Source organism: Hyperolius riggenbachi, chromosome 1 (assembly GCF_040937935.1).
Source record: "Hyperolius riggenbachi isolate aHypRig1 chromosome 1, aHypRig1.pri, whole genome shotgun sequence".
NCBI classification, from domain to species: domain Eukaryota; kingdom Metazoa; phylum Chordata; class Amphibia; order Anura; family Hyperoliidae; genus Hyperolius; species Hyperolius riggenbachi.
In genome coordinates, this window is record NC_090646.1 from 447,395,989 (window position 1) to 447,417,625 (window position 21,637).

General features: G+C 44.5%; 1 protein-coding gene across 1 annotated transcript in view; it reads left to right on the forward strand.

Moving 5' to 3' along the window:
* Positions 1 to 21,637, forward strand: part of CIT (citron rho-interacting serine/threonine kinase) — a 150,184-nt gene that overhangs the window by 27,037 nt on the left and 101,510 nt on the right. The window contains exons 3-6 of the mRNA XM_068243643.1: positions 2,373 to 2,517; positions 4,459 to 4,634; positions 13,824 to 13,925; positions 15,974 to 16,116. Of these exons, the coding sequence (XP_068099744.1) occupies positions 2,373 to 2,517; positions 4,459 to 4,634; positions 13,824 to 13,925; positions 15,974 to 16,116 (566 nt within the window). The remainder of the gene's footprint in view (positions 1 to 2,372; positions 2,518 to 4,458; positions 4,635 to 13,823; positions 13,926 to 15,973; positions 16,117 to 21,637) is intronic.

The following is a 21,637-nucleotide window of genomic DNA, read 5'->3' on the forward strand; positions in this document are numbered from 1 at the left end:
GGTCTGAATTACTGCAGAAAATAGCTTGGCGTTTTTCTCCGGGGAGAGGGGGGAGGCGGGGCCAGGCGCGGAAGTCGAGTGATGCCGGGACAGCTTCGCGGGACAAGACATCGCACGTAACTATAACTTCTTTTTTTTTTTACAGCAAGGCTGCAGGATTTTCCTAATTACTCTGGAAGTCCGCTTTGAGAAGTATCCTGGCAGTGCTTGTTTTCATCGGGATCCCCCCCCCCCCCCCCCGCTCCCTACTGTCCATCCCCGTAGCTCCTGCGTCTGCTGGTAGAGGGAAACTCTGGCTCATCCAAGGGCTTCCCACATCCTCCTTCCAACCACCACTAGACGCCGAGACCCTCTGGAAGTTTGCAGCTCACACACAGTCATAAACTGTACAGTGCTTACCACAAGAAAACGTATGCATGCTCAAACACCAAGTTTAACCCTAACAAATCTGGCTAGTTGTAAACTGTGCAGTTAACTTGTGGCTGAAAACTGCCATGGTAGTAGTACACTTTGCTAAAGAAGAGGTGGACAATTTGATATGAAATTCAATAACCATTCCATACAATCCAGGAACCAGTAGGAAATGTTTAAAAGCCTGTTCCCTTGGCAGCAGTTGGAGAAAACCTCAGAACTCACACAACAGCCATATACTCTTTAAAGTGTACCTGTAGGGGAAAAAAAGTATACAACTGTTATGTAAGTTCTGAGGTTTTCTCCAGCTGTTGTCTTGGGAAGTTGCCAAGAGAAGTGTACTACTACCAAGTGTTCTGTATTGCAATTTTTCAGCCACAAGGTAGCTGTACAGTTTATGACTGCGTGAAGTGATGGTCATGTCTTGTAGAACTAATGGTGGAGCATGTGATTTGTTTGATCAGCTGATAGATTTGCAAAGCTCTGATTTGCTGTGATCACATCCTGCTTCAGCACATGATGAGACTTACATTTCACATGCTTCTACATGAGATCTCCTAGACATGACCATCCGTAACTGCATGCACGCTGTTGGCTTAAAGTAACATGTAGATCAGAGATGCCAACATTTTTTAAGCTTGTAAGCTACTTTGAAAAAATAATCTGCTCGCTAGAATCTAAGTACAGATGAAAGCCAGAACTGCAGCATTTACATAGCGGCAGTCCATCAGTGATTACCACAAGCTGCCAGTCCATTAGACGCATATCACAGAGTCTTCTTCGGTAAGCCAACAGTGCTTGACCAAATAGTGTCACAATATCATTCTTAAGGTGGCCACACACTATACAATAAAATTATCCGATTTTACGGTAATTCTATAAAAACGATCGAATCTCCCGAAAAAATCTAAAGCTTTTTTTTCATTCGACTGAAAAATCTGATCGGATTTCCCGTTTTCTTCGATTTTGATCGATCCGGAATGCCAGATATTTTTCTTCAATCTTTCTAAACACTGTATGGTGTGTGTTAGATTGCCAATTTATTAATATACACACCCTAGCAATTTTGTCAGAGTATCCAATCATTTTTATCATAATTGGGGAAAAATGGAATATAGGTGTGTGGTACATTGGTCATATTTTTGAAATGTTACAATCAGTCAGAAAAATTGATTGCAATTCTTAAATTGAACAGATATTTAAAAAATTGTATGGTGTGTGGCCACCTTTAGAATATCATGCTCAGTGTCTGGCAAAATTGTAATTAGTAGTAGCACATAATGCTTCTAAATGTATGGCTCCTCAACTTGCTCATAATCGTCTACACTGTTATGCAAAACTTCAGGACAGCATATCGCACTAAGCTTATCCAAGTCAAAGAGTATGATGCGTACGTCACGAAGGCAGCGATGTGGGATCTACCCGAAAGGCCTTTGAGATCTACCGGTAGAGCATGACCTACACAACGGGCACACCTGCTGTATATACTCACAGTTCGTAGGTGCTGGAAACCATTGCAATAAATTACTTGTTACTGGGTGGCTTAACAAGCCTTAAAGCAAACTTGCCAGTGTTTTTATAATAGTCTGATTAATGTTTCTCCTGTTATTTCATCTAATTTTGTGTGCAAACATTTCCACAGTAATAGACAAAGTCCCTAATAAGGCTACCTAATGTGCTACCTGACTCTGCAATTAAAAAATGTAAACTGTTTCCCCCTACTACGATGTAGAACTTTACTGGTATTGCAAGCTTGAGTTTGATTATTATGAATGCCTGTTCAAAACCTATTGATGACAGGAGCTATGCACTCAATGCTTATTAGTCTGGTTGGTCCAATCATTTAAGTTTTCTGAAGTCTTTCAGCTGCCAAACCCTACATATGCTGTCTAAATATTGTACTTTTCAAACACTATTGCTTGCTTTGTAGACTTATCTTTTTATGGGATTTATCTCTTTAGGGAAAGTCACCATGTCAGCTGCAGCAGCAACAGCTGTCAGCACTAAGCAGGGAAGGCCTTCTAGATGCTTTATATGTTCTTTTTGAAGAATGCAACAACCCAGCATTAATGAAGATTAAACATATATCCAACTTTGTCAAGAAATGTAAGTTCCATGTTTGTCTGCTTTTACTTATCTGACATTATATAAGGCAGAAAGTAGCAATCGGATAACCTAAATGATCTTAACAGAACTTTTGTCAGGTTACCTAGATTTGTGTTTATCTAGTCATTTGTTTTAAGGAAACAACAATTACCGTACTATGAATGCCAAAAATATCTTTCACTTTCTTATGGATTTGCATCGAGCTCTGTCCAGAGTCGTCATCTGTAGTTGTAGTGGTGTTTTTTTTTCCCCTTCCAAATTAACTGGGGAGTGAATCTGGTCAGCATAGCTGAAAATATGCTATTCAATGAAAAATGACAACATGATCTTAGTTTTGTGCTTTAGAGCTATGCCCTGGAGAGTAATATGCAAATTGCTACCAGTGTTCTCCCCAGAATTTTTTTCCAGCCGGGTGGCATGGAATAGTAGCCGGGTGGCATGAAAAAGTAGCCGGGTGGGTCGAGATGAAAATGCAGGGCAACTCTGCTTACAGCATAGGAGGAGGTGAGAAGGTGAGCTGATGACAGCCGGGTGGTCACCAAATCTAGCCGGGTGGAGCACCCGGCTAAAAGAGCCTGGGGAGAACACTGGCTACCATTACCAAATCTAAAAGCGGCCATACATCAGGTGACTTGGTGGCTGATCGATCATCCGATTCAATTATTATAATGGGATGAAAATGCAAGTCATGACCGACCGACAATGCGACCAATTTCGGGCCTAAATTGGTCGCATTAATTAGTGGAACATGCTGCAAGATGTAGGGCCGACTTGCTCGATCGGGTGTGCAGCGGTAACGACAAGCAATATCAGGACACACAACAAAACCCTCAATGCTTTCCCCCAATTTTTAATGTGTCCCCCTGGTGCTCAGTGCACTCTATACATTACCTGTCCGTGGCCGCCGCTCCCTCTGCCGTACATGCAGGCGCCCCACATGGTTGCGTAGTAACGTGTGTGTGACATCACACATGCGTCCTAGGCACTAGGCAATCACGTGGTGTGCATGCATGGATGGCGGAAGGAGCCTCAAAGGAGTGGAGGCTTCGGACATGTAATTTATAGAGTGCACTAGGTATTGGAGGGACACATTAAACAATAGGGGGGAAAGCGTTGGGTGAGCAATGAGGCGTCACAAGGTGATTCCTGATCTATTTCAGCATGAAATTGGTTGGGAATCAGCCTGCGGTGTATGGGTAGCTGACAGATCTCTCTCTAATCAGATTTGATTGGAGAGTTTTGTCTCTTGGTCGAATCTGTCCATCATCGCTATATGTATGGCTACCTTAACAGCAGGGCTAGTGCTCTGATTGCAGTACTACCCTTCTTGTCTTACTTTACCATAACAACTGTTTTGATAGTGTAGTGGATAAGTGGTCTTCTCCATTCCTTTGAACTCATCTTTTTGCCAAGAGCTTAAAAAAATTGCTAATGCAACCCCATGCATAGGAGCTGCCAATTCTTATGTTTGTCCCAATATACCTGATCGCAGCTGGAGGTATCCAGCAGCATTGTCAAAGCTGTTCAATTACTAGAAATGTATTTTTACCTGCACCATTGTAGGAAAGGGTGCATGCATACTCTCGATAGGAAACTCCTCAAACACCTTGTTCTGCTTTATATTTCATTACAATGAAGTAGGCTGAAATATTCTCTGTACTGCAGCAGATGTGTCCAAGCTGCCTGCATTTGTTTGTGATTTGACAAGGATACAAGAAATAATTTGCATGTTCAGCAAGTGATGCATTGTGGGAGACCTCATATGCTTACTCCAACCTGAATTATTGGAAATTCCTTCTGTTTTAATAAGGCAAACTTTTGTTTTGCTTAACAGTTTAGTAAGAGGGCTTTTTGGTCCTTTGTAGCCCCTTACACGCGCCAATGAGTTCTGGTTTACCATGAGCTTGCTGGGTAGTCTGTAACACTTATGATTTGTTCTAGATTCCGACATTATCACAGATTTGCGTGAGCTGCAGCCTGGCGTGAAGGACTTTGAAGTAAAGAATGTCATTGGACGAGGTCACTTTGCAGATGTGCATGTTGTCCGAGAGAAACTGACTGGAGATATCTTTGCTATGAAAGTGATGAAGAAGAAAGCACTGCTAGCTCAGGAACAGGTGCTTTGCTGTTTTTCTTTTTAAGGAATCTGTATTCTTTATGCTTCATCTTGTAAGTTATCCGGTTTATTTGTTTTTATGGCAGTCTCTAGAAATACATATTTATTAGTAGCAATAAATTTGGATACTATTATTATTGATTTATATAGCGCCAGCATCTTCTGTGGCACTGTACAATAGCGTACAGGGTATAACAATACAAAGTATACAATACAACAGTTGATACAAGACAAGAGGGTGTAACAGCTAAAGCAGTGAACAAATTAACTACATATTTTACAAGGGGTGGGAGGTATGTGCACCCATTACACAGCATTGTGAGTCAAAAGGGGAAGAAAGCCCTGGCCAAAAGGCCTTACAGTCTAAATGTTTAAGGTATAGGACAGTAGGTAAAGGGAAGCTGTGTGTGGAGTGGTAGAAATGGTGGTTAGTGGGCAAGGTGTCCTAGGTAGGAGAGTATGCTTGCCTGAAAAGGTGAGTTTTCAGATTGCGCCTAAATATAGTAAGTGTGGATAAGTGGCGGAAGTGTTGAGGGAGAGTGTTCCAGAGGAGAGAAGTCTTGTAAGCGGGAGTGGGAGGTGATCAGGGAAGAAGACAGAAAGCTATCGTTAGCAGAGCGGAGATTGCGTGTAGGATGGTATCTGGAAATAAGTTGTAGGCGAGAGTAAAGGCCCATACACACGTCGGATTTTTGCGATCGTTCGGGTGATAAGACTGGTTTTCAGCGATCCACCAGTCTTATCACCCGAACGATAGTCTGTACACACGCCGGATTTGACGTGCGAACGACGTAACGTTCAAACGACGGGTCGTTTGCAAAAATCCGACGTGTGTATGGGCCTTAAGGATTTTAAATTGTATCCTTTGTGTAACTGGCAGCTAGTGAAGGGACTGACAGAGGGGCATTGGCTGGAGAAGTGGGAGGAGAGGTGGATGAGCCGTGCAGCAGAGTTCATGATAGACTGTAGCGGGGCTAAACGGTTGGCAGGGTTGACCGCAGAGCAGTTAGTTGCAATAGTCTAGTCGGGAAATAATCAGGGCATGCACCAGAAGTTTGGTAGTGTCCTGTGTTAGAAAGGGCAGATGCTGGAGATGTTTTTTTAGGTGGAGGCAACAAGAGGAGGATAGTTTGTTAATGTGAGGTTTGAATAGAGATTTGAGTCCAAAATTACACCTAGACAGCGAGCCTGGGGGACAGGTGTTATGGAAGTGCCATCAACAGAAAAAGTGATGTCTGGCAGGGGCATTGCATTGTGAGGTGGGAAGATTACTATTTCAGTCTTCCTTGAAGGTAAGGGCTAATGTATACAAGCTTTTTAGATAATTTTGCTCTCTCACGTGAACTTGAACTAGATATGAAGGCACAACACCCTGTTGTAAACGGACTTCAAACTAAACTTGGAATGACAGGCGTTTAAAGAGGAACAGTAATGTGAGAAATCGTGGAAAAGCCACCACATGCACTGGCGGCAAGGCGGCTGATTCCGCGTCCAGCGCGGCGGTTTGTCCACAGCAGCAAGCGGCTGGTGTGGCTGGGTCTGTTCACACAGATTGAGGAATACGCCCGCGCGCGCGGAGAGACAGAACCTTTATGACAAACGAAGAGGGGTCAGCTGACCGGGTTGGTCAGCTGACCTCAAAGGCAAGTGACTATTGGTTGATCGCTGATAGGCGGCGCCCGAGAGCGCTGCTCTATATATAGCCACTGCTGGCCAGTCTCAGGTTGTCTGCCGTTGCGAACACTTACGTGGAAGCACTCAGACCTTAGTCAGATCCCACAGTGAGTTAGAACCAGGAGGACCTGGGAATTCATACTGAGCCAGATTACTTCTGTGTATTTATTGTGTTATACTTCAGACTAGTTCCAGGTTGTCGAGACCATGGACCTCACACCCAAGATTAGGAACGCTGTGTTATCATTCTGTTATACTCCAGACTAGTTCCAGGGTGTCGAGACCACGGACCTCACACCCAAGTCTAGGGATACTCTGTACCATCATATTATATTCCAGACTAGTTCCCGGGCGTAGAGACCACGGACCTCACACCCAAGACTAGGCATTGTTTATATCTGTTATGACCTTTTGCATTCCTGACTATCCCTCTGCTTTCTGATTCGGTACCTTCGTATATCTGATTACCTGTTGCCAAACCCTGCCTGCCTTGGATACCGAATCAGTCTTCTGTCTTTGTACTTTATCTGTCTGTGTGTTGCTGACCTGGCTTGCCCGACCTCGAGAGCTATCTCTCTCTTTAAGAGCTAGTCTCCAGACCTGCTAGTTACATCCACCTTCTGGTGTCACTCACTTGCTGGTCCCTCCTACCTTCACCCTGGGACTCCACCCACTGGGAGGTCTCAGGCTGCTGGAAGGTTGTTGTGCTTTCCGAAAGGCAGTATCGCCCGTACTGCCAGAGACCACTTGCCCCTCAGGTGGTCTTACTCAAAGTCATTACTGTTGCACCAAACACTCACACTATAAAGGTGTCCAGAGGTTAGTTATACTTGGATTATCGGTGATTCTGCAGATCATCAATAATCAGGTATAATCTGTATTCTTGGTGATACTGCAGATCGCCAATAATCAGATTTTCTCTGTGTGCTGACACCGATCGTTACAGAACGGCAGACCAAAACCAAATGGACGCACTTACCAGCCGTCTGAATGCACTCACCACCTCGGTGGAAAATTTCATCCATGTGCTGGGCAGTCATCAGACCCAGATCAATGCCTTGTCTGGGTCTGCGCAAGTCCTACAGGCGGCTGTGAATGTAGTGCGATCTCCTCCAGGTACAGACTTGCGTATGCCTGTGCCCGAAAAGTTTTCTGGTCACAGATCTGACTTTCAGAATTTTAGAAATCGAGTGTTATCGTACTTTGGGTTAAGACCTAATTCATCGGGAACCGTGGCACAGAGAATTATGTTTATCAAGACTCTGCTGTCAGGGGATTCCCAGACCTGGGCATATGGGCTTCAGACAGGGAATGAGGCCCTAACATCAGTTGAGGAATTTTTTAAAGCCATGGCTGTAATTTATGATGATCCGGACATCGCCTCTACCGCTGAGCGGAAGCCTAAGACTTTGCGGCAGGGCATTGATCCGGTTGAGGTTTACGCAGCTGAGTTCAGGAAATGGGCAGTTTCAGCTAGATGGGATTCATTTGCACTTCTGGATTGTTTTCTGTCAGGGTTGTCAGATGCAGTGTCTGATCTGATGCTGGGTCAATCAGAGTTGATCGGCGTTTACGTTACCGGAGACAAACTCGGGGTAGAAACAATGTGAGATATGTTTCCTACGCCTCCTCTCCACCCGTTTCACCTCCACCAGAAGTGATGCAGATTGGTCGGTCAAGATTGTCCCAGGTGGAGTAGAAAAGCAGAACAGCTCTGTTTGTACTGTGCAGAGGAGGGTCACCGAGTGCAGAATTGTCCCAAAAAGTCGGGAAACGCTGCCGCCTTGGTGTAGTCGGAGGTAATACCCTAGGCGCACAGTCTTTACCTCTAGACGATAAACGTTTGCTTCTCCCTTGTACTATTTCCTGGGGAGATCAAACAGTGGCCACTGAGGCCTTCCTAGATTCTGTCTCAGCAGCCAATTTTATGGATTACGAATTTGCTAAGAAATTAGGGATTTCTATTTCCCCTTTGAAACAACAGATTCGGGTCACGGCAGTAGACGACTCTCCTCTGCAGATCAACCACCCTCTGTCTCAGACCCCAGAGTTAAGGGTTACGGTAGGGGTGTTACACAATGAGAGTCTACAGTTTCTGGTTCTGCGAATGGCAACTTCCACAGTCATTCTTGGCATGCCATGGTTACAGCTTCACTCTCCTCAGATCAATTGGGCCTCAGGTCAGCTAACAAGTTGGTCTCCCCATTGTCATCAGCATTGTTTAGCAAAGGTAACCTTGGGTAACACCAAGATTCAAGTGGAAGGTTTGCCGAGCCAGTATTCAGAATTTGTGGACGTATTTTGTCCCAGGTCAGCTGATAAACTCCCTCCTCACCGTCCCTTTGATTGTCCCATCGATCTCCGGTCTGGTTGTATGCCCCCTAGAGGTCATCTCTATAATCTGTCTGGGCCAGAGAAATTGGCCATGCAGGAGTATATCCGAGAAAATTTAGCCAAAGGGTTTTTTTCGCCCCTCTCGCTCACCAGCAGGGGCAGGATTCTTTTTTGTGAAAAAAAAAAGGATGGAGGCCTCCGGCCATGCATCGATTATCGGGGTTTGAATAAGATTACAGTAAAAAATCGTTCCTCTTTGCCCTTAATTGACGATTTGTTTACCCAGGTCACCAATGCTAAGATTTTCTCAAAACTGGATTTGAGGGGTGCATACAACCTTGTGCGTATCAGGGACGGTGATGAATGGAAGACGGACTTTAACACGCCCGACGGGCATTACGAGTACCTAGTGATGCCCTTCGGGTTGTGCAACGCTCCGGCCGTCTTCCAAGAGCTGATTAACGAGGTGTTCAGAGAGGTATTGGGCAGATTCGTCTTGGTGTATTTAGACAATATATTGATCTTTTCATCCAATCTCTCAGAACACAGGAAACCTGTTAGGTTTGTGCTACGGAAGTTGAGACAGAATATGCTGTATGCTAAACTGGAGAAATGCATTTTCGAAGTGACCTCTGTTGCCTTTCTGGGGTACATAATCTCGACCTCCGGTCTCTCTATGGACCCTGGAAAAGTTTCTGCTGTTTTGGAGTGGCCTCAGCCTGTGGGCCTGAAGGCACTTCAGAGATTCCTGGGGTTCGCCAACTACTACAGGAGGTTCATAAAGGGGTACTCCACGGTGATCTCTTCCCTCACCAGTCTCACCAAGAAAGGTACAGACACTCATCACTGGTCCCCAGAGGCCCATGCTGCTTTCTCCACCTTGAAGAAATTGTTCTTTTCTGCCCCTATACTGAAACATGTTGACGTCACCTTTCCCTTTATCGTGGAGGTTGATGCCTCAGAGGTAGGGGTGGGGGCTGTGCTGTCTCAGCGTTCTGGATTGCAGGGGAAACTTCACCCCTGTGCCTATTTTTCTCGTAGATTTTCACCCGCAGAGAAAAACTACGATATAGGCAACCGGGAACTTCTAGCCATCAAGTTGGCCTTTGAGGAATGGCGTCATTGGCTAGAAGGGGCAGAACACACAATTACCGTTTACACTGACCACAAAAATCTGGAGTACATTGAGGGCGCTAAGAGACTTAGCCCCCGACAGGCCCGGTGGTCGTTATTCTTTTCGAGATTCAGATTTGTAATCACGTATACCCCTGGTAGTAAGAACATCAAGGCAGGTGCCTTATCCAGGTGTTTTGAGCCCGAGACAGCACAACCCTCAGACCATTATCCCGCAAAAAATGGTCCTGGCGGCCACTGAAACCTGGAAGGACTGGACTGTCACTTTGAGTCCATTTCAACAGGATGTTCTAGAGGGAAAGCCTGAGGGGGTGTTGTTTGTACCATTGTCTTTTCGCCTACAACTACTGCAGCTGTTTCATTCCCACAAGAATGCTGGGCATCCTGGGGCCACCAGAACTCAGGATCTTCTTGCTAGATGTGCTTGGTGGCCGTCATTGGCAACAGACTGTAAAGAGTTTGTGAGAGAGTGTGCAGTACGTGCTAGAAGCAAACCTTCACGTCAGGCACCAGTTGGAACATTACAGTCCTTACCTGTTCCCAGTGAACCTTGGACCCATTTGTCCATGGATTTTGTGGGTGAACTCCCCAGGTCTGAGGGTATGACGGTCATTTGGGTGGTAGTCGATCGTTTCAGTAAGATGGCTCACTTTGTCCCTCTGAAAGGACTCCCCTCGGCCCAGGAATTAGCTGATCTTTTCACCTAGCACATTTTCCGGCTGCATGGCATTCCGGAAAATATAGTGTCAGATCGGGGAGTCCAATTTGTATCTAAATTTTGGAGGGCGTTTTGCCATCAGTTAGACATGGAACTTTCATTTTCATCAGGCTACCACCCACAGACCAATGGCCAGACCGAAAGAGTCAATCAATCCCTGGAACAGTTTCTGAGATGCTATGTTGCGGATGCACAAACTGACTGGGTTAAATTCTTGCCGTTTGCAGAATTTGCACACAACAACCTGAAAAGCTCCTAGTCAGGATTTTCCCCATTTCAGGTGGTGACAGGAAGCTCACCTAAGTTTGCTCCATTGCCAGTGACTTCTACTCCATTTCCAGCCCTGGATGAATGGCAGAAGTCCTTGAAGCAAACCTGGGGAATAGTCAAAAGGAATTTGGGGAGGGCTTTTCAGAACCAGAAAAAACAGGCTGACGAGACGTTCCATAGAATGGGAATTCACTCCAGGGGACTTGGTCTGGGTGTCTACACGACACTTGGCCTTGAAGCAGCTGTCACCCAAACTAGGCCCTAGATTTGTGGGTCCTTTTCCAGTGACCAGAAAGATCAATAATGTCACTTATCTCATTGATCTCCCTACCAGCATGCGTGGTGTGAGATCATTCCATGTGTCCTTGCTCAAGCCGGCAGTTCACGTGGATTCCGCTCAAACAACCCCCCCCCCCCGTGTTGATTGATGACCAACCTGGGTATGAGGTTGAAAAGATTCTGGATTCACGGCTTGTGCAGAACTCAGTGCAGTATCTGGTGCACTGGAAGGGATGTGGCATTGAGGATAGAACCTGGGTGCCAGACTGTCGTATGCACGCAGAGGAATTAAAGAAAGAATTCCATGACCTGCATCCTGGAAAGCCTGGTGGGAAGTGTCCGGAGTTCACTCCTCAGGGGGGGGTACTGTGAGAAATTGCGGAAAAGCCGCCGCATGTACTGGCGGCAAGGCGGCTGATTCCGTGTTTAGCGCGGCGGTTTGTCCGCAGCAGCAAGCGGCTGGTGTGGCTGGGTCTGTTAGTTCACACAGATTGAGGAATACGCCCGCGCGGAGAGGCAGAACCTTTATGACAAACGAAGAGGGGTCAGCTGACCGGGTTGGTCAGCTGACCTCAAAGGCAAGTGGCTATTGGTCGATTGCTGATGGGCGGCGCCCGAGAGCGCTGCTCTATATATAGCCACTGCTGGCCAGTCTCAGGTTGTCTGCCGTTGCGAACACTTACGTGGAAGCACTCAGACCTTAGTCAGATCCCACAGTGTGTTAGAACCAGGAGGACCTGGGAATTCACACTGAGCCAGATTACTTCTGTGTATTTATTGTGTTATACTTCAGACTAGTTCCAGGGTGTCGAGACCACGGACCTCACACACAAGATTAGGAACGCTGTGTTATCATTCTGTTATACTTCAGACTAGTTCCAGGGTGTCGAGACCACGGACCTCACACCCAAGACTAGGCATTGTTTATATCTGTTATGACCTTTTGCATTCCTGACTATCCCTCTGCTTTCTGATTCGGTACCTTCGTATATCTGATTACCTGTTGCCAAAACCTGCCTGCCTTGGATACCGAATCAGTCTTCTGTCTTTGTACTTTATCTGTCTGTGTGTTGCCGACCTGGCTTGCCCGACCTCGAGAGCTATCTCTCTCTTTAAGAGCTAGTCTCCAGACCTGCTAGTTACATCCACCTTCTGGTGTCACTCACTTGCAGGTCCCTCCTACCTTCACCCTGGGACTCCGCCCACTGGGAGGTCTCAGGCTGCTGGAAGGTTGTTGTGCTTTCCGAAAGGCAGTTTCGCCCGTACTGCCAAAGACCACCTGCCCCTCAGGTGGTCTTACTCAAAGTAATTACTGTTGCACCAAACACTCACACTATAAAGGTGTCCAGAGGTTAGTTATACTTGGATTATCGGTGATTCTGCAGATCATCAATAATCAGGTATAATCTGTATTCTTGGTGATACTGCAGATCGCCAATAATCAGATTCTCTCTGTGTGCTGACACCGATCGTTACAAGTAACCAAGGATTGAACTTCATCCCAATCAGCAGCTGATAACCCTTGTCCAATGAGAAATCTTTACCTTTTCTCCAATATATCATCGGGGAGAGGAGGGGGGGGGGGGGGGTTGCTACTGTATGGCTCATATGGTGGTAAAACCCTTACCATGGTGTGTGAGTTTTTTTTTTTTAATTGTTGTTTTTTTTTTTTATTAAAAAATGTTTTTGGGTAATTTTTGGTGTGGGAGGGAAACCGATTTATTTTAAATGTAAAATAATGCAATACTTTAATAAAAAATGTATGTGGGTGTAGTTTACTATTTGGCCACAAGATGACCACAGTCAAAAATGTCCTGGAAGCGTTCGATCACGCTTCCAGGAACTACAAAGAGGACGGGAAACTTTTTTTATTGCAGAAATGACCGTCAGTTTTTCTGCAGTGGACTTAGATCGGTGAATGGGAATTATATTCCCATTCACTGATTGGGGGTTAATGGCAGGCAGCGGGAGCGCGCCTCAGGCAGCAGCACAGTCTATCTGGACGGATATATGCGTCCAGATAGACTGAAGTGGTGAACTTAACAAGAACAGTGACATCCATGGGTTCGATGGTTAGCGGCACAAAGAGCCTGCAGTTCTGAACAGGTTGTAAAGCAGAGGAAAGAGATGGTCCTCCGGCCCTCTTAGTGTGAGCACTGTTAAAACGACACAGGATATTTGGATACAGCTGGCGCCGCCATAGGCTGTAATCAGAATTATGGCTGTAGCTGTGTTCACTGAGTGATCATACAGCTATTAAACTGTGAGGAGAGGAGTCATGAATTTAGAGGGGGTAGATGAGCTAATCAGGTGGTAAAATGTATTTGATGTGAATAAGCACATTGATTAACATGGACTGTCAGTTCTCGTGTTTCTGAATCATGCACATATGCAAAATTGCTGTGTGAATCAGGCCTTGGTAATTTATTCACTGTGGTAAAAATCCTTTATAAACAACCTCTTTAGAAATAAATTATATTGATATAGAGACCCTTTACAAGTAATCAAATATTTTGTGACTAGTAGACCTAAGCCCGTTTAAAAACGGGCTCTTGGTCTCTTCAAACCGCTGCATGCGCGCACACCAGTCCCCCGCACATCTACGCACATCTACGCACCTGTTCGCACGGCTCCCTGGCCCCGTCCTTCTGTCCGTCCTGTCAATGCGCAGTAGCACAACACACGGACACAGAGACAGGATGACGCAGGGACACTTGGGGTTCATTATATAGGATGGTGTCCATTTCCAGGTTCACAGACTTTCTACTGTTTTTTGTTTAGGTTTCATTTTTTGAAGAAGAACGATCTATTCTGAGTTATCACAATAGTCCTTGGATACCTACACTACAATATGCCTTTCAGGATAAAGAGCTCCTCTATCTGGTAAATGACAATGTAGAAAAGAAGATATATAGAAAGTCACCAATACTAATATACTTGTACCAACCAAAGATACTAGGTAGTACTACTTATGTAAAGTAGTAAATCATAAATTGGGTGATTTAAAACAGTGTTTCTCAACTTTTTTCGACCCAAGTGCCTCCTATTGCGATTCACTTCCAGCCAAGTACCCCCCACATATACACACACACACACACACACACACACACACACACACACACACACACACACACACACACACACACACACACACACACACACACACCCCACTACAGGTATAGGTGCCCCCAATATAGATAGCCATGTATGGGTGCCCGCCCCCAGTATAACTAGGTATAGGTGCCCCCAGTATAGCTAGGTATAAGTGCCCCCAGTATAGCCAGGCATGGGTGGGTGCCCACAGTATATCTAGGTATAGGTGTCCTCAGTATAGCTAGGCATGGGTACCCCCCAGTATAGCCTGGCATGGGTGCCCCAGTATAGCTAGGTATAGGTGCCCCCAGTATAGCTAGGTATAGGTGCCCCCAGTATAGCTAGGTATAGGTTCCCCCAGTATAGCCAGGCACGGGCACGGGCGCCCTCAGTTTAGCCAGGAGGGGGACGCAGTGCAAAACGGGGGAGCATGCCCACACATAGCAGCGGGGAGGCGGGTCCCCTCCCTCACCTTGGGCTCCCCCCTCAGTGCTTCTCCCCTCCGACACTCATTAATAGCAGTGGCGGCATGGTAAAAGGAATGCACACTTACTTCTGCGTTCCACGCTGGAGGTCCGATCTTCTCTGAGCCTGACACTACTTCCTGATAAACAGGAAGTAGCATCATCTCTGACAGAGAAGGAACTGTGGCGTGGAACGCAGAAGAAAGTCCGCATTCCTTTTACCATGCTGCTGCTGCTATTAATGAGTGTCGGAGGGGGAAGCGCTGACGGGGGAGCCTAAGGTGAGGGGGGGGAGTGGACCCCCCTCTCCGCCGCTATGTGTGGACATGCTCCCCTGTTTTGCGCTGCGACCCCTCCTGGCTGTGTACCTCAGTCTGTGGTTTCGTGTACCCCCTGGGGTATGCGAACCGCGTGGTGAGAAACACTGATTTAAAACATAAACGTACAGAAATTACAGAAAGTACGTTTCTTCCTGAGTAAAATGAGCCATAACTTACTTCTCACCTATGTTTCTGGCATTTACAGTAAGCAGTAGAAATCTGACATTACCGACAGGTTGTGGGCTAGTCCATTTCTCCATAGGGGAGTTCTCAGCATTAGAATCCTGAAAAAGATTTATACAAAGATGCTGGCCAGCCTCCATGCTCACAATACACTTTTTTGACAGTTGGACGGAGCAACTGCCATTCACTAAATGCATTTTGAAAATAAAGAAATCCCTGTGAACCCCCCAAGAGGAGATGGGCTAGTCCAAAACCTGTCGGTTCTGTCAGATTTCTACTACCTACTATAAGTGACAGCAACATAGGAGAAAAGTAATTTATGGCTCATTTTTCTCCAGGAGAAACGTACTTCTTAACTGTATTTGTTTACACATTTTAAATTTTAAGATTTTCGTGACAAAGGTCCTTTTAAAGAATAGAGATAAAACACATTGAGCTTTTCTGTTCAACTGCTTTTGTCCCTCAAGTAAGATGTCTCCTTACTCTCTCCTTTTACCAATCAAGTCCCACCTATGTTTAAATTGAGTGGTCCATTTTCAAGCTGCATATATTTGCATACGAATTTACATAATCCCGCATGAACTCGGAATACTGATATATTTAATGAATATATTGATCATCCCTGGGATAATCTGGGTTTTATTATGTATTGTTACAGGATTCAGAGTTCAGAATTCTTGATTTATTTTAGCCACCTATTTTACTTAGTATTATTATGACTAACAATGTACAGTAGTTAAAAAGATATGTGCAGTAGTTAAAAAGCTATGGAATCAACGTTATGTATGAACATTTCTGCTAGTATGAATCTGTCCTTTACTTTCATGATTTGTTGACTTTAATCTGTGTGAATATTGTATGTATGTCACAGGTCATGCAGTATCAGCCAGGAGGCGATTTCCTGTCTTTACTAAACCGATATGATGAGCAATTTGACGAAAGTATGGCTCAGTTTTATCTGGGAGAAATTATTCTTGCAGTTCATAGTGTTCATCAGATAGGCTATGTACACAGGTGAGAATCATAATGGCCACACACCCTTTTTACCTCATACAGTATATTTTTTATATGTAATTTAGTATCAGACATGTTTTGGCTTACTTTTCTTATGAAAATATAAACTTGTTACATTCACCTTTTATGCAACTTATTCTATCATGTTACTTTCACTATTTAGTAAAAATTGAAAACTGTGCTCTGTTGAGGTACAGTCCTCCCAGCTTAAAGGACAACTATTGATAAACAACTTGTCGGTTTTTTTTTTTTTTTTTTTAAATGCTTTATGTTAGGGCACATATTACCACAAGTACTAGGAACAATTTCTTTCATCACACAGCTCAGCTTTTCTGCTGTAAAAATAATCCCAACGTTTCCAGTTACAGAAAGTGACAGCCTTGCAGGACTGGACCATTTTCCTGCACAGGGGGGTTGCTACCAACGCCTCAGTGTATAGTTTAATAATCACCTTGCTGAAAAAATTATATTCAGGTGGTGGTTAGGGGTTAGGTTACCAGCAATGTGTGCTAGGCATTTTCAGTGTGTCTCCCTCTACCAGGATGGACAGCACAGACCAGCCAGAGCTTTGGAACTGGACATGCTGCAGAGCCAGAAGTGTAACATCATAAGCAGCCAGTCAGGAGTGGTGTATACATATCTCCCTGACTCCTAGTTTTATTACAGAAATATTACAGTTGTAGACTACCTGTTACCTCTTCTGATCAGCTTGTCTACCTCCTCTCATGCATGCTGTCAGAGGAGCACAGTGAAGGAGATTTGTGAGCTTGTCTGGAGTCAGGTCTATACATTTCACTTTGTTCCAGATCTTTATTCCATTTCCATAACAGTATCGGTGCTGCTCCTCGTCATCAAGCCGGCCACTACACGTCATCGTGGCGGCCGGCGTAACAGTACTGCACATGCACGGTTTTCTAACTATGGACCGTACATGCGCAGTACTGTCACGCCGGACACTTTGATGACAAGGAGTGTCGCCGATCAGGAAGTCAAGGCTCAGCGGGAGTGTCGCTGGTAACTGAGCCGCCAGAGGAACCCAGAACAGAGCCAGGAGGACACCGGGGGACCTCACAGCCTACGTTGGGCTGGAAGGAGCCTAAGGTGAGTACCAATTTTAAATTTACCCAATTGCTCAGGGTCCCTTTAAGGAAATAGGAGTGTGCTAGTCAGCTCACATAGCCCAGACCTCAGATCGGCGCTACCCACTACTGTCTCCTGTCCCCACTGTTTCCATGTTACAGCGTCTGATGAACATGTTTCAGGAGAACTGGGACAAGGAGTGTGTCACATTGTGTAACATCACATTTTTTAACACTCTGACTAGAAGTAGTGTTGGAAATTAAATATCCCCTTCATGCCTGAAATAGGATTTCGGCTACTCAACATTTTGGGATTTCCTTTGTCCTATTTGTTGGTTTCATGATGCACCAAATGTTTTCACTTGGTAAAGGTCTGCAGGCAGGCGTTCTTGACCTGGTCTCTGCCATGTTCTAGTTATCTACATAGCATTTTTTCAAATGTCTAGGAATAAAAAAAGGCCTCTATGGATGAATAGAAAGGTTAGAGATAAAATGAAAAGGAAAAAGAATGCCTATAAGGTCCTAAAACAGGAGGGGGCCGAGGCTGCACTAAGCAATTACAAGGAGTGCAATAAAAATTGTAAAAAATAAATTAGGCTGGCAAAGATCGAAGCTGAAAATCAAATCGCTAGGGATATCAAATCTAACCCAAAAAGGTTTTACAAGTACTCTAAAAAAAAAAGAAAGGTTGATTGTATAGGACTCCTAAAGGATGAGGGTGGGAACTCAATGGTGGATGACCAAGGTAAGGCAGAGTTATTAAATGCTTTCTTTGCTTCTGTCTTCACAAAGGAAACGGCACGCTTGCAAATTACAGATGCAGAAGAGTCTCAATCTTCAGTTATAGATAAACCCCTTTATCTTATCTTTTGTGACTCTCTTTCAACTGGCAGAGTCTCAGTGGATTGGCGTACAGCCCACGTTTTCCCATTATGTAAGAAGGGCAAAAAATCAGATCCAGGAAATTATAGACCTGTAAGCTTAACATCAGTTGTATGCAAACTATTTGAGGGGTTACTAAGAGATACTATACATGACTTCATAGTAGAAAACAATCTTATTTCTCAGCATCAACATGGGTTTACTAAAGACAGGTCCTGTTTGACTAATATGCTCAGCTTTTTTTTTTCTTTTTTTTTTAAACATATTTTATTGATTTTTAAAGAAGATACAACCCTCCTCAAGGGAGACCTGAAATAACAACATTTGTTACATTTACATGACATGCAGCGTATTCGTCCTGTTACTAAACTTATAGCAATCCTCATAGTTTTTTGGAAAGCATGTCCTATGCTATAAGCCGTTTGTCTACCCTTGTACCCCTTCCCACACCATTCCTCAAAGATTCCCTCCCTCGTCGTCAGCCCCCATCACTGAGAAGCACTCTAAAATGTCTAGAAATAGCAATGATAGTTTCAATAGATCCCTTTAAATCATGGGTATACGCGTGTCCCCTGTTTTCTTTCAAACTTTCAATTTCCCCAAGTTGCCCTCCAGGTCTCTAATAGCATACCACTCTGTGTACTTAAAAGGTTCCATAATGCCACTAATTTCCTGTGGAGAAAATGCATATATGATAAATCTTTCCCATGTTTTAAATAGTTTGTTAGTCATCTTGTCCTTATGCATGAGGGTCCCTAACGTATCCAGGTAGAACATATGGAGTAATTCCTCCTGAACATCAGCCACCGATGGGGGGGTTGGATATATCCACCTATTATATATAGTCTTCCTTGCCGCTATTAACATTAGATGTAGCAACATAGAGGGGTTTGTGGGAGTCTCCCTTTCTTGGGGTTCTTCACGTTCTGCAGCTTTATAGTAATTGAAGAGTAATAATTGAACATCGTTAGGCAAATTATACTTGCAAACTTGCTTCGCATAGTCCTGCACCTGTTTCCAGAACCGCATAATAATAGGGCATTCCCATAGACAGTGAAACATAGTCGCATTAAGATGTTTACATTTGGGACACTCCGGCTTATAATGGGGTGGAGGGGATTTATATTTTATGTTAAAACCATATTTGCACGCTCAGCTTTTATGAGGTAGTGAACGCTAATGTGGATCGTGGCAATGCTGTAGATGTGATATACTTGGACTTTGCAAAGGCCTTCGACACTGTTCCACACAAAGGTCTGGTGCAAAAGTTGAGGATGCAAGGACTGGGGAAGAGTCTGTGTGCATGGATAGGGAACTGGCTAATGGACAGAAAACAAAGAGTTGTTGTCAATGTAACATACTCAAAATGGGAGACTTAGCAGTGGGGTCCCACAGGGGTCTGTACTGGGTCCAGTTCTCTTCAATTTATTTATTGATGACCTAGTAGATGCAGTAGTGAGCAATGTTGCTATTTTTGCAGATGATACAAAATTGTGCAGAATCATCAACTCTCAGGTAGATAGTGTCATATTGCAACAGGATCTGGATAGGATAGCTATATGGGCACATACATGGCAGATGAAATTCAATGTTGAAAAATGTAAAGTCATGCATTTTGATCGTACCAATGGTCTAGCACCATGCAAAATAAATGGGATACAGTTGGGGACATCAAACTTGGAGAAGGACTTAGGAGTACTCATCGACAACAAGTTAAGTAATCGTATTCAATGCCAAGCCGCTGCAGCTAAAGCTAACAAAATTTTGGGATGCATTAAAAGGGAAATAAAAACTCGAGATGCTAGCATAATATTGCCCCTGTTTAACTCTCTAGTAAGGCCACATCTGGAATATGGAATTCAGTTCTGGGCACCACATTACAAAAAATATATTGCAGTTTTAGAGCAGGTGCAAAGACGAGCAACAAAATTGATACGTGGGATGGAAGGTCTCACTTATCAAGAAAGGTTAGATAAACTGGGTTTATTTAGTCTAGAGAAAAGACGCCTTAGAGGGGATCTAATTAACATGTATAAATACATCAGAGGGCAATATAATAGCTTGGCGGATGAGCTTTTTGTCCCTAGGCTTTCTCAAAGGACTAGAGGACATGATCTGCGCATGGAGGAAAAACGTTTTAGCCATTTATTTAGGAAAGGGTTCTTTACAGTAAGAGTGATTAAGATGTGGAATGCATTGCCACAGGAAGTCGTTATGGCAAACTCTATACCTGCATTTAAAGGGGGCTTAGATGCTTTCTTTGCGTTGAAAGACATCCATGGCTACAATTACTAGGTAATGCCTAATGATGTTGATCCAGGGATTTTATCTCATTGCCATCTGGAGTCGGGAAGGAATTTTTTCCCTTTTGAGGCTAATTGGACCACGCCTTGTAAGGGTTTTTCGCCTTCCTCTGGATCAACAGGGATATGTGAGGGAGCAGGCTGGTGTTGTGCTTTGTTCTCTGGTTGAACTCGATGGACGTATGTCTTTTTTCAACCTAAATAACTATGTAATGCACAGTGTCATCGTTGCTGGATAGAACTGCAGAATCTGCAGATTTTTTTCATGAGGCTGCCATCTTGCTTTCTGCATATTCTGAAAATGCATAGCTTGTGCTTCACACTAAATTATTTAATTATGTTTAAGGGTAGGCTGGGGACAGGAATGGACCATGGGAGGGGTGAGAGTGGTGGTGTTGGGATTGGGGGTGTGTGGGGGTTGTGCACCTCCAATTAACATGATCAGTTTATTTGTAAAAATAGTTCACTGGATGTGTTAGTTTGTAGGATGCAGTCACTCCTCAAACCTGCAATATATGCAATACAGTCTCTGTTAACTGGAGCGCTTAAGTCACACAGGACGAATCAAATCCCTTTAAAATATGTAGAAAATTCTGGACCAGCGCTGCATGAAACAGATGTCACTCTCCACCACCAAGTCCACTTGAAAGGCGACTCAGCAAATTTGATGGACCACCACTGACCATGATCTGTAGTGCGAAGCAGGTCATTATGGTACTCAGCGCCGAAGCTGGACGCCACTATAGCAGTGCGACCCCACGCAAGGGTAATCTGGGATTCCGGTGATCGCCGGACCCTGAATTACTTCTCCCTCCCAGTTGCTACAACTCTAAGGGGGGAATAGTATTTAACGACCCCGGGAATTTGAGCGGCAGCAGGGTGAGCCTTCATTTGGCTCACCCTGTTACCAGCTCACCAGCAACATTCTCATACCTATGCCATTTCCAGGCTCACCTCTCTGGCAGCATCGTCCCTGCAGCCAATATCCCAAGTCCAGCAGTGTTACCACTCATATATAGATAAATGTTTCCTCAAAGGAAATAAAATCTTGCATTGCTCAATATTGCTTTACAAACTTTAACATTTATTCACATACTGCACTCACAGGTTAGTTGCTTTTTACAAGAGCACAGAGTTTTCCCACATGCTCTCCCCTGCTCGGTCTCTTGGCTAACAGACTGCTGTTCTGGTGTCTTCTTGTGTACCTCTCTTCAGCATACTTCCTGTGTAGCTCAAAATGCCGCCTGTGACTCCTCC